This window comes from Physcomitrium patens, chromosome 23, assembly GCF_059467195.1.
Source record: "Physcomitrium patens ecotype Gransden chromosome 23, ASM5946719v1, whole genome shotgun sequence".
NCBI lineage: Eukaryota > Viridiplantae > Streptophyta > Bryopsida > Funariales > Funariaceae > Physcomitrium > Physcomitrium patens.
This window is the reverse complement of record NC_143432.1, coordinates 396,696-410,240: the sequence shown is the minus strand read 5'-3', so window position 1 is coordinate 410,240 and position 13,545 is coordinate 396,696. Positions and strand designations below refer to the sequence as shown.

Sequence of the window (13,545 nt, the reverse complement as noted above, 5' to 3'; positions counted from 1 at the left end):
CTCCTTCTTCACCCACACCCAGAGCCAACAGCTCACCAGCGCCAGCGCAATGGCGATGAATGCCCAGGCAGGCGGGAAGGAAGGAAGACAAACGACAAACAAGACAAAAGAAGCTCCCTCTCAAAAAGAAAAAAAAAGCATGTATATATATACATATATATACATATATAGATTGCAGAATGGAGACCCCAACCCCAACCCCACTCCCTCCCTGCCACCTCAATCTGGATTGATTGTGAGGAGGGGGGCCAAGACCAAGAGGATGAGGAGGTGGGGCATGGCGCGGCGTGCGTCCGTGCGATCATGCCAGTGCCCCAGTATAAGCCAATGTGTGCCGTCGTCGCAGCTCCCCCCGGCCCCCTTCCCCCTTTTCTCTTGCGCTGCTGCTCTCAAGGGGGAAAGTGAAAGAGCAGGTGAAAGGGACTTTAGTACACCCAGGCAGTGCCAAAATCATCGAGACCCACACCAAGGCACACAAGCCAAAGACATCTTCCTAGACCCAATAAGAAAGTAAGTGGAGTTGTGTCGGGCTTAAAAGGAACTAACTACTCGGAGGGAGGGAGTCCTTCTGCGCGAGGAGGGTGCCCGAGCTGGGACGGGGAAGGGCTCTTGATTGCACTGCTGGCTGCCACTGAGCCCTGGTGCTGCTACTCACTCCCCTGTGGAGGCCAAAGTGCCCCAAGGAGGAGGGGCCCGCGTTGTTTGTGGGGCGCCTAGGCAGAGACAGACAGAAGGGAGAGAGAGGCGCAGGGCACACTGCAAGGTGGTCCGGCGTTGGACACCAGCACCACCTGGGTTTTTCCCGAAGCTTCGATTACAAAGAGCGAGGAGGGTGGGAGGGCCACTGGGTGTAATAGGTGCGCTCCTTTCTCTACCCTCCGATGCCACTCTTGCGCGAATACTTGTCGGCCCTTCGATGGTGGTGACGCGACATGACGCTGGTAGATCTAGATTCCCAAGTCGCTGAGGGTGTAATCGGTTGACGGTCGAGTCAAGCTTTTTGTCTTCCTGCCGAGAGAGAGAGCTGGGTTGGGGCTATATTTTTCTTTCCAAGGGGGAAACGATTGCAGTTCCACGTGGTGGAATCGAAGTGCCCAGGCATCATCATTGCGCTGCTTCACGCCTGCCAGATGGGGTGTGTCTACGGCGCCAAGCAACAAACGAGTCTTTTCACTGAAGCTTCGGTGTAGGTGGCTTCCGAGGCGAGAAAACCAGCTGCTTCTCTTACTGCTGCTGCTGCAACGGGGAAGTGGTTGGGGTTGCTGCTGGTGGAGGCAGGTGCGTGAGCCTTGTCGATTCCGTATGCCTGGAAAGGCCTGGTTGTCGTCGTGGAGGGGAGTAGCGGACTTGAGTCGGAGCGGTGTGTTACGTCAACCCTGAGCTAGAACGTCATTGTTTGGTTTCCTCTCTGAGTTATATATATATATATATATATATATTTTCTTTGTCCTTTTCGTTTTTCGTTTTTTGGGGCAGACTGACTTGTAAATCCCTTAGCTTTTGAGGATTTCCCAGAGAGAGCGGCGTTGCCCCTTGGTGAACGTGTCGACGCGTTGCGTAGCGAGAGTGTCTGCTTGTAATGTTGGAAATCATCGTTCTTAATCCTTTGCAATGCTTCGGAGGTTTCTTTGTGTTGGGCGTTGAGGTTCGGAGTATACGATTTTGTGGCTGTTCCGCAACTCGTCTCCATCTGCAAACGCAAGCATGGTGCTGCTCATAACGAGTAAGGATTTGGATAGTTATTTGAAAGCTGTGATTTTCTGTATTTGTCCTGCAGAATTGTAGATTAGTAGAGGGGTTTAGGCGGAGCCGATGCTGTATTCTATACTTTGGTGTCGGAAGACATCGGGCAGGCACTGAGGACCCGTTGAGCAAATGTACGAGGATTGCACGTTCCTGGAGCCGTAGAATGGGCTCATCAGGAATGACAACGACGAAGGAGATTGGGCTTAGAAGTTGACAAGGGAGGGAATTAGAGGTTTTCATCATGGCCGGCATCATGAAATTCTGGAAAAGGAAAAAACGATCTAATTCAGATGCAGGTGGTGGTGGTGCTGAGGAGGATTCTCGCACAGTTCATTGTAATCGACCTGATCATGGTGCCTTATTCAGGTGAGCGTTACTCCTTTTTCTTCTAGCCCCCACCAACAGCATGTAGTGGCTGCGTCCTTTATATTGAATAATCAACATTGAAAATTGAGCAGTGACGTCGTAGAACATGAATCTTCAAAAGATCGAACGTGCTGTTGATCTTGTGTTTCGATGGTTTTGATGAGGGCAGCTACCCAGGGAACAAAACGTCGACCAGAAAATACACGTGGTGGAACTTCGTACCACTGGCGTTGTTTGTTCAGTACCGAAGAGCAGCTTATTGGTATTTCACGGCAATGGCCGGGCTCTCCCTAGCGCCATTCGCGCCCTACAGCCCCGTCAGTGTGTGGCTGCCTCTTATCTTCGTGCTCGTCTTGGGCCTACTTCGCGAAGCGTGGGAGGATGCGCGGCGAGGCAGGGGTGACAAGGAACTTAACAACAGAGCAATCGATGTACACGACGGTAGCGGACACTTTGTAGAGAAGAAATGGCGGGACTTACGCGTTGGAGATCTTGTTAGGGTAAGAGATGGCGACTACTTTCCGTCTGACTTGCTGCTGATCTCGTCGACTGGAACCGATGGCATGTGCTACGTCGAGACGATGAACCTGGACGGCGAAACCAATCTGAAGGTGAGGTTTAGTACAAGAGTGCCAGTTCTCTTCAGTTTTGTGCTTGTATCTGAGCTGTTCAAGCAAAGTTAATGCGCTCATGATCTGGTTGCTCGGTTGATGTGCAGGTTCGACAAGCGTTGGAGGTCACCTGGGGAATAGATGGTAAGGACGAAAACAAATTGCGGGGCTTCAAGGCGGAGTTGCTGTGCGAAGCCCCCAATGCCTCTTTGTACACATTTTCAGGTCGGCTCAAGATTGATGAAACTGAGCCCCCTGTGGGACCTCCTCAGCTGCTACTCCGAGACTCCAGCCTTCAGAACACGGGAACCATACTGGGCGTGGTTGTGTACACCGGCCACGACACCAAGTCGATGCAGAATGCCACCCCTCCTCCTACGAAGCGCAGTCGGGTGGACCGGTCGTTAGACAAAGTAATCTGGCTCATGTTTTTGGTCTTGCTCGCCATGGCCACTTTGACCGCTCTGGTTCTGGCTCTCCGCACCAAGGCGGAGGGTACCAACCTGTGGTATATGCGGCCCACGGAGGATAATCCTTATTATAATCCTAACAATGCTGCTGTTGCTGGCATTGTGGGATTTTTCAGTGGCCTCGTGCTTTATGGGTACTTGATTCCCATTGCTCTCTACGTTTCATTAGAGATTGTTCGAGTCGCTCAAGCCCTTTTCATGGTGCACGATATGCACATGTACGATCCTGCCACAGACAAACGTGCTAGGGTGAAGTCGCCAGGTTTGAATGAAGAATTAGGTCAAGTTGATACGATATTCTCCGACAAAACAGGCACACTGACTAGTAATCAGATGGATTTCTTCCGGTGCACAATTCAAGGGGTTTCGTACGGTAAAGGATCAACAGAGGTTGAGAGAGCAGCAGTGAAATTGGGCATGCCTATGGGCCCTTCTCCACGTGATCCGAAGCACGAGAACGTAGACGAGTCGAATTTAGAGACGGGACCTGATAACAACCCTTACAAGCAGAAGGGATTCAATTTTTACGATGAACGTCTTCTCGGGTGCAAATGGCTTGACGAAAGAAACTCTGAAGGGATTAGGTTTTTCTTCGAAATCCTTGCACTCTGCCACACTGCCATCCCGGAAGGTACTCCCGAGGACCCTGATGGAATGCGGTACAGGGCCGAGTCACCGGACGAGGCTGCTCTTGTTGTAGCTGCGAAGCAATTTGGATTCTACTTCTACAAGAGGACACCCACAACTTTACATATTAGAGAAACTCTGAGATCGAGTGACCCACCAAAGGATCAAGTATACCAGCTCCTGAATGTTTTAGAGTTTAGCAGCCTGCGAAAACGAATGTCCGTCATCGTCCGCTTTCCTGACGGACGTTTGCTGCTACTCTCGAAAGGAGCTGATTCCGTAATTTTCCAGCGTGTCGGTCGAAAGAATGGTGGCCCTATCAGAGAGACGACTAGACATTTGAAGCAATTCGGAGAAGTTGGCCTGCGTACCCTTGTTGTGGCTTACAAAGAACTGGACGAAGACGAGTATGAGAGCTGGCAGAAAAATTTCGCAGAGGCTAGATCATTAATAGGGAAAGAAAGAGAATCACGCACAGAAGAGTTGGCAGAGGAGATTGAACAGGGTCTTACTGTTGTTGGCGGCACTGGAGTAGAGGATAAATTGCAGGTAGGGGTTCCAGAGGCTGTTGATCGTCTTGCTCGCGCAGGCATCAACATTTGGGTCTTGACCGGCGACAAGGTTGAAACTGCTATCAACATTGGCTATGCTTGCAGGTCTGCCTATCCTTTTCTTATTTCGCGATGGACCCACTTTTGGAAGATTAGTTGCTTCAAAAGTTTTTTGTTTGTTCGTTCGTTTGTTTGTTTGTTTTTTGTGCTGTCGATTATTAAATTGGACTTTCTTTCTCATCTTTTTATGGGTTTTGATATGGGTTGCAGTCTACTTAGACAAGGGATGGACAATCTAATTGTGAGTCTGGAGAGTGCGGGAGCTCGAGCAATTGACGAAAAAGCGGAGAGAGAGAATTGGTCGCGCGGTAAAAAATTTGAGGTATATACCATACTCATCTTGAGCCGAATTGTTATTAGTTTGTGTGCATCTTAATTCGTGTCATGATTGAAATGCTGAGGAAGTGCGTCTCTTCTTACTTCAGAAACAAAAAGAGTTCGTAGCGAAGAAGCTTTCAGATGCCTTGGAACTGGTCTTAGGAGGGCACGCCAATCCTCGAGGAACAAGTACCAGCGAGAGAAATACCAGCTTCTCTGAAAGCCTGCAAAGTGCCCTTTCCCGCAGTCTCAGTAAGAACAGTGCCACTTTGGCACGAAATCTGAGCAATAGCAGCGCAACTCTTGCACGCAATCTAAGCACGCCTAGTGCCCGGCACTCGCGTCATCCAAGCGCCGGACAGAAAGTTTTTGAAATGTTACCCTTGGTAGATGGTCAAGAAGTGGGTGTCAATGGTGAAGGGCTGGATCAAAGGGAGAGGGCTTACAGTAAAGAGAATGTGGTTACACGTTCTCGACGAGCGCGTCCTGCGGAGCCGATTGATTATGCGCTTGTTATAGATGGGCAATCTCTCACATTTATTCTTGCCGAAGAAGAGCTTCAAGAGCTCTTTTTGAAAGTCTGCATCAATTGCTCTTCAGTGCTTTGTTGTAGAGTTTCACCTCGCCAAAAAGCTCAGGTAACTACTCTTGTGAGGAAGGGGCTGGGTCAACACCGGCTGTGCTTGGCTATTGGAGATGGTGCAAACGATGTGGGAATGATTCAAGCTGCTAATGTTGGCGTTGGCATTCTGGGCGTCGAAGGGGCTCAGGTAATTATCAATCTGCAATGCAAAAAAACGCTTTTTGATTATCTTTTTTCAATCCTGGCTGCCGATCGCCTTGGGATCTGCAGTTCGTTTCATCAGAGTGCCCTAGATACGGCTCGGAATGATGTGTTCTTTTCCATTGCAATAGTCTGGTACAATCGTCCATGTGTTCCGATGTTGAAATGGTTTTTTCTTGTGGCGCCCAGGCGGCAATGGCAGCAGACTTTGCCATCGGGCAATTCCGATTTCTGGAGCGCCTACTCCTTGTACATGGAAGGTGGTGTTACCGACGAGTTTCTCTCATGGTATTTCCTCTCTTCAGCTCCTCAGCTTGTATTACAGTCAGGGTTGGGAATAAAATTTCCGCCTCTCGTGTCCGAAAGAGTATTCAACAGGACTTGCTGATGATATTTTGTTGGTCTGTTCCTTAACCTGCTCCCCGGATGTTGATCAACTGGTTGGTGAGTACAGATTCTCTACTTCTTCTACAAAGTCTGCATCATGGGTTGGATATCCTTCTTCTCCAACATATTCACTTACTTCTCAGGAAACCCACTGTACAATGATTGGTACGCTTCTTTTTACAACACAGTCTTTACGGCGCTTCCCATAATCGTTATTGGGATCCTCGACCAGGACGTGACTCCTGTTGAAGCGTTCCGCTACCCACAGCTCTACCAATCTGGGCAGCGTGGCGAGCTCTTCAACAAGAGGTTAATTATATGGTGGCTGGCGAACTCCCTGTATGCTGCTGCAGTCATCTTTTTCTTCCCACTTCTGATCTACTCAGGGTTAAGTGCTATCCGGCCCGGCGGCCAAGTAGCGGCAGCGCAAGAGTTCGGGGCGGCCATGTTCACTGTCCTAGTGCTGGTGCCTAACTTGCAAATCTACACGGCATTCCACTATTTCACCTGGATTCATCACGTAGCCATTTGGGCGAGCATAGTGAGCTGGTACTTGTTCATTATCATTTATGGTGCATTGCCAGTCGGTTACTCAACCATCGCGTACCGGGAATTTGTAGAGGTGTTGGCGCCCTCAGCAACCTATTGGTTGCTCCAGCCACTTGTTGTGATGGCAGCTTTGTTACCGGACCTCATGCTCAGGAGTGCAAAAACAGCGTACTACCCACCAGATTACCAGATCGTGATAGAGCACACTAACAGAGGTACGGAGCATCCAGCTCAGGCCTGAACTCTTGTACGATAATGTAGATTCCCATTTTCGATGTTCCAACTGTGTCTTGCTTTTTTCACGAGACTCCCTTGCAACCAAGCGATGTCTGTAGGTAGTCGTAAAGCTACAGTGTGCCTGTAGGGGCACAAGATCTCGTGTTCTTCCCTCACAAGCCTGCCAGTTATGAAGAGGCAGTCGATCAAGCTTTGAATTCCAGAAGCTTATTAATTCCAGAAGCTAATCAATCCATGAAAGGTGTACGCTACTGATTCTTAGAGTTGTAATGTGAATGCAAGGAGGTACCCACCTGCTAGCAAGTATTTATGTAGAGCTCTCCATTCATTCAGCATATGCAAATGGAAATTGTGTTGAAATGCAAAGTATTGATGCTCATTGCATTAGGGTTCCAATTCACCTTTCTTACTTTGTATATTGTTCACAATTGCTTTTTGGAGCCATTCTCTAAGATTCAAAAGAATGATGTGAAAATTTTGTCAATTTATTACTCTTTAATTTGTGGCTTCTAGTCATGTGTTGCATTAAAATTGTGTCATGCAACCATTAATTAATTGTAGTTATGTTTTATTTTGATATTTGTCTATATGATTAATTATATGAGCATGGTTTTATTTGAGAAGTTTAGAATATAGATACTATTTGAGATATGTTCATTACATGTTTTTAGAAGACAATTGATATATTATTTTATTACTTCTAAAATAATATAATTTAAAAAAATATATTGATAGTTTATTTTATGTTCAAATTTATACTATTATTAATAGATTCTAATGCTTCAAAAAAAAGTGTTGTTAATTTTAATGTTAGTTGTTATTTAAATGGTGATTTTTGAACAATAATTACACAATCAGAGGTTTTGAAGTATCAAGAAATTTATACAAATGGTTGATAAAATCTTATTAGAATTGGTAGTGTGTAAATTAAATTAAATTAAATTAACCATTATAAGTTGCCACAATTGAACATTATATGTATTTAATATAAACACCATCATAAAATTTAATTGAAATATAAATGAGATTCTAAAATACTTAAATAACCAAAAATATTTTAATTTGTAAACAAAATTATAAATGTATTTGGATAATTCTTTGCCAATGCAAGTAATTTATCTTATATGTGCTTTAGTATTGGCATGGTAACCAATAAGTTAAATACTTCTTTTACTAAAAATGATAATTTTTTTATCTTATGGAACATTATTGTTCTATATTTTATTATTTAAATTGTATTGTAATGATATTATCTAATCATGAGAGAAACGCTTGAGATGCATCTTTAATTTGTTTGTGTCTACTTATTGACTTAATTAGAACATCAATTATTGAATTTTGTAGATTTGATTTAATTTTATTACATCCAATGCAAAACAATTTATGATAATGCATTCACTCAAGGCTCATAGATAAGCGCAAACTCTTGATTAGAGCTTTGATAATTAAATTTGTGTTACAATCTTTGTTTCAAGCTAATTCAAATAAGTTATTTTATTAAGCAAGGATTCTAATTGGTTCTTGTCTTTCTTACCTTTGTCTATTTGCAAGTAATATTAGTTATGTTTTATCTATCACATCTTATGCCAAAGGTGACTTCTCCTTGATGACTTACCAACTAAGCTTAGGTTTAACAAATTTCTCATTGGAAGGGGTGTTGTACTCTAAACAATACCACTTGCTTTAGTAAGCATTTGCACATCCTTACAAGGAGAAGCAATAATCTTTACTTTGGTCTATTTTGACTTATTGAGCTTAAATTCATTGATTTTCCATGATATCCTTCATGACCTTTATTAGTAGAAATTTGTATCTTCTATTTTTGTATAGAACAAGTAAAATAATGTCTTATATTAAAAGATTTTGCTAATGACTTTGATAAATATATGCATGATCTTATAATTGATTATTATGTAAGTAACATATAAACTAAAATTTAATTATGAAAAATATTTCTTGTAATATCAATAGATCATGTTAAATTATAATATGAAAAATAATATATTAATAGATTAATCTTGAATATATCTTAAATAGCTCTTATAGTAATACTTTTTAGATTATTTTATCTTTTGATTGATGATATGAAGAAATAAAACCTAATAGCTTATATTAAAAAATGAGACATTTTTATTATAATTATTTTAAAAATTAAGTAATAAGATGATTATTTATTTTAGTTATTAGAATGGAATGTTAATAAATTTATTCATAAATTTTTTTTGATTTTAAAAATTTAAATACAATATTAAAAAAAGATAATAAAAAATAAGAATATAATTTTTTTTTGTTATTTGTAATTAAATAGTTACAAAATATATCTTAAGATTTTGATTATAAACATCTTGTTATAACAAAAACTATATATCTATTATATAAAATAACTTAGATATAAGATAAAGATTAAAAATATATATATTTTGATTAATTATTGAAAGAAAATTCTAAGGACTTTGAAAATACAAAGTAGTTGGGATCCTTAGCACCTCCAAAAACAGAGATGTTGGGATTTTCAAAAATTTCTAATAATAGCTTCTTTGCTCACTATAATTGCCTTGTAAGATTGCAACTCAGGTGCAAGGTCTATTGCTTACACTTATACTATGTTCTCCATTATAAGTCGTATTGTACTTTTTATTCTATGCCATTATATTGTACTTAGCCTTGATTTGCTTTATTTTATCATAGCCTATATTAGACCGATTTTTCAAAGCTTAAAGCTTATAAGTGGGATTTATTGTACGTAGATTTTGTCTATTTTTGTTTTCATTTCTTTCTTCTAGAGTAGGGTGTGGTTTATTCTAGATGAGTAATTTTGTATGTTAATCAAGGAAGCCACTATATTTATTGCCATTGTAAACAAAGAATATTATACTATACTACAAAATAGAACTTAGATGTAATAATTGAGACTTGCAAAAGTGTTGGTATTTTTGCAACAAGGATATTAAAAAGGTATTGGAAAAAAAAATTACTCATTTCCAATTTTGTAGTTGGAATCTAATGACATGGATGTTACATGTATCAAGCTCACTGTTGATGGGCGTTGCATTGAATTAGGTGTTGTATGTGTAAAGATCCTTAGCATCTTTACATACATCTATAATAATGTAATATATCATATTATTTTATTATTATTATTTCTTTTAATCTTTTTTATTTATAAGTGATATATATTCAAAAACTTAACAAAAATAATATATATATATATTTTTATAATTTTTAAAATTAAATCTATCACAAATCAAGAATTAAATCTATTTGATATATATAATAAAATTTATTACTTATTTTATAGCAATAGTAATATATGCAACTATATATGATCATCCAAAGCAAATATAAAAATAAAACTTCACAAATTGAAGATTTGATATTACATAGCAGAAAAAAATTGAAAAATTTGCAACTAATAATAAGCCACAAATAAGTACAATCTCTTCCTTTGGAAAAGTTTTTATCTTAGAAATTTGAAGTTTATCACTTTAATCTATTTTTTATAATCCAAATTGATTTGGCATATTTATTAGTGCTCAATTTAAGTATTGCTTGCCATTAAGTTCTATCATAATAATTGTGAATAAATTATTCCATAATAGTGTAGTTCTTTTCTTCATAGAAAATTGTATAATGATTATCTTTAAAAAAACCATTAGAAATTTTTCAAAGATGCAAAATATCACCATTTTTGAGGTCTGTAATCTTCATGTACTTAATGTAAATGCTACTTTGGAGTTTGAAGACATCCAGCATGAATTGTATCTATTTGATACGTATATTACAACATCTATTTCTTAGACTCACATTTCTTTCTCAAATTTGTAAAAGCTATTACAGTAATAAATAGTTATTTAGTCCAACCCCTTGCAGTATATGTTAGAAATTCAACCACAAAAGTATCCTTCTCCCTTTAAAAAAATTATATTATAAGTCAAACCAATTTACAATAAAAAAATTGTTGATATTGAAGTTCTAGATTTTTTCTTAAAAATATAATATACCACCTCTATTATTTCATTATTCATTGTCATCTTTTATCAAGACTACTAACTTGTTTCATTGTTGATCCTTATCTTCTATCATGACTATAGGCTTACTTCAACTCTGCTATGCTTTATCATAAATATTTTAATAGAAGAAAATTTCTTTATTGATTATTTAAGGATATGGTAGATATTGGTATATGATTGTACTTATTATTATATTGGGTTGTCTATTTAGTATTTGATGGCTAAGATGTTGTATGTAGCAAGGTAGATATTAGTGGACATTGCATTAAGATAGGTGTTATATATTGCAGGGCATGAAAAAATTTGTCCTTCACAATGGAAAGAGTGAAGAAGATATATTGTTCATTCCATTTTTGGTGAGTATGTATATAATACTTATGTATGTTTATTTATTTGATGTTAGTTTAATGTGTATGAAATATAGTAGAATTAATATTTATATAAATCATGATTATATAAATTGGTGATGAATTAATAATATTCTATTTTTTATAAATTTATCTACATTTAATAATTAATGTTGCTAATAGTGATATTATGTTGATAAATGAAATTATGTGGATATTATATTATACCAAAGATATTGACTTTGATTATTTTTTTATTACATTCACTTGAAATTAAAAGATTATATAATTTATATGATAATTTGAAGGTTGATAGCAATAGTTTCTAAAAAATCTTTGATTTTTTATTCAAAACATTTTTATTCCAAAAATTTATTGAAAGCACTTGATTTACATAGTTATAATTTGAGCTTTTTATAAAAAAAAAAATTAATATATTTTTTTGCACTAATTGATGGATAAGTAGTATTTTAGAGATTAATATTGAGGAATAATTGCTGTCCATTGTCTTCTAGAGATATTATTTATGAAATATTTTTTCTAAAAATAATAAATAATGGTCATATTAGCTTTGTGGTATTTAATATTATTAAATCTCCTTCTAATGTAATTATTTTAGATTTATTGTAATTAAAAAAGTAAAATCTTCAAATATATAAGATTTCTTGTAGCCTTGACTTTTTTAAAAGTATAAATAAAAGTGTAGTTAATCAAATAAAAAGTCATAAATCTTATACAATCAAACTTATATTTGTAGATGCAATAACTTTCTTGTATGCTACAAAAAAAAGATCACCTTATGTAATTTATGCCACACATATTTTTAATAATGAAAAGACTTTAAATAATTTTTTAGCCAATATCAAGATTTTTAAGATACATTTGAAAAAAAAAATGTAGATACTCTTTTAGAATATTGTTCCTATGACTGCTCAATCAACCTTCAAGAATGAGCTCAATTATCATTTGGACCACTCTACAATTTATCATAAAATGAGTTGGTTGAATTCAAAGAGTATATTGAAGAGAATTTAGCTGAAAAATTTATATGCTATTTCAAACCTCAAGTAGAAGCTCCAATTTTATTTATGGAGAAAAAAGATAGACCATTGCAAATGTGTGTTGATTATTATGAGCACAATTAATAGCTCCAATGGTTAGTTATAATCAATTTTGTGATTTTTAACATATTTTTACTAATTTTAATACTAATATGATTAACTTATGAATCCAAATTAGCCTTTTTAGTTAATTATGACTTTTTTTATATTTTTAGGTTATTAATTAGATAGATATTTTTAATTATTAGATTGAGTGATTGTTAAAAATTCTAAAAATATTAAGTTTAGAAGTTCTATGATTTTTTTTTATCTAATATGAATTCTTTTTTAGTATTAAAATTAAAATTTTAGTAGAATTTTTCTTCTAAGTCTTAAAAATTATATCTTGAATTAATTCACAATCTTAATTTTCAATTCCAAGGCTAATTCTTAGTTTGACTATGGTTAGAAAATTCCTTAATTCTAATTGCTCTATCTTCCTATTTAATTTTAAGATTTTTTAAGCTTAAATTTCATGCTATAATTTAAATGGATTAAAAATATAAAATCTGATTGTTAAATTAATGATGATTTCTAGAAGATTGAGGTAAGCTGATTTTTGTAGTGGAATTTATTTTTTTAGTAATTTTAATCACTATTTGGAATTAAAAATTGGAAAAAAAGAAAAAATCACAAGTGTATTAATCCAAGGCCAAATTGCAATTGGATCTTAGATTTGCTAAGAGTTCATGTTTAAGGAAATTTAAATTGAAGAATGGTGATCATCATGGCTTTGATGGCAAGAATCCTTCCTAATCTCCAAGTAGACTGATTCAAATTAGAATTATAGTTGAAAATTACAACTAAATTAGTAAATTAATTAATTTTTATGATTTAAAATCGGATTTAGATTCAAAGTGATTGTGGATCTTTGATCTTAGTTAGGTATTTTTTGATTTGGATGGTGGAGATGTGACCGCCACTTTTGGTTCTCCTCCTATCTAGTTAAGAGGGCTTAAGTGGCCACTTTTGTAAAGCAAAGTCTTGCCAAATTATTTCTAGGCTTTTAATTGAAGGAATTTTCTCCCATCTTGTCACCGCCTCAATATTTTTTTCTTTCTAGTCACTCAAATTTCTTATGCTTTGAGCAATATTTGGTACTCATCTTTTTCTAGTTACTAACTTTTCAACAATATAAGCTATGAGTAATTTGAAGCTTGGACGGATTTTTGGCGAATTTCCAAGTGGTAGGGGATTTATTGCCTTTGGCAACATAGAAGCATCAACTTCAAAAATTTGTAACTCAATGATCTCCAACTCAAATTTAATGTGATTTACTATTATGAATGTAATTTAAAGTCTAGTTTATTAAAAAAATTGAATCATTAATCTTCAAGTTATAACAAATTTTTGAAGAGTTTGCTATCTTGACAATTTAGAAC

General features: G+C 37.0%; 1 protein-coding gene across 2 annotated transcripts; it reads left to right on the top strand.

Annotated features, from left to right (window-relative positions):
* The first annotated feature begins 717 nt into the window (after window positions 1–717).
* On the top strand, window positions 718–7,111 carry LOC112275907 (putative phospholipid-transporting ATPase 8). Of its 2 annotated transcripts, none has more exons than XM_024506654.3 (8): window positions 718–1,360; window positions 1,778–2,112; window positions 2,282–2,723; window positions 2,831–4,476; window positions 4,642–4,753; window positions 4,857–5,519; window positions 5,723–5,821; window positions 5,988–7,111. In XM_024506654.3, the coding sequence occupies exons 2-8, from the start codon at window positions 1,988–1,990 to the stop codon at window positions 6,708–6,710; spliced, it is 3,810 nt and encodes a 1,269-aa protein (XP_024362422.1). In that variant the 5' UTR covers window positions 718–1,360; window positions 1,778–1,987; the 3' UTR covers window positions 6,711–7,111. The 2 variants fall into 2 exon arrangements, with proteins under 2 accessions (XP_024362422.1, XP_024362425.1); XM_024506657.3 differs by lacking the exon at window positions 718–1,360 and adding an exon at window positions 1,575–1,723 and having other exon boundaries at window positions 2,043–2,112.
* The last annotated feature ends 6,434 nt before the right edge of the window (window positions 7,112–13,545 follow it).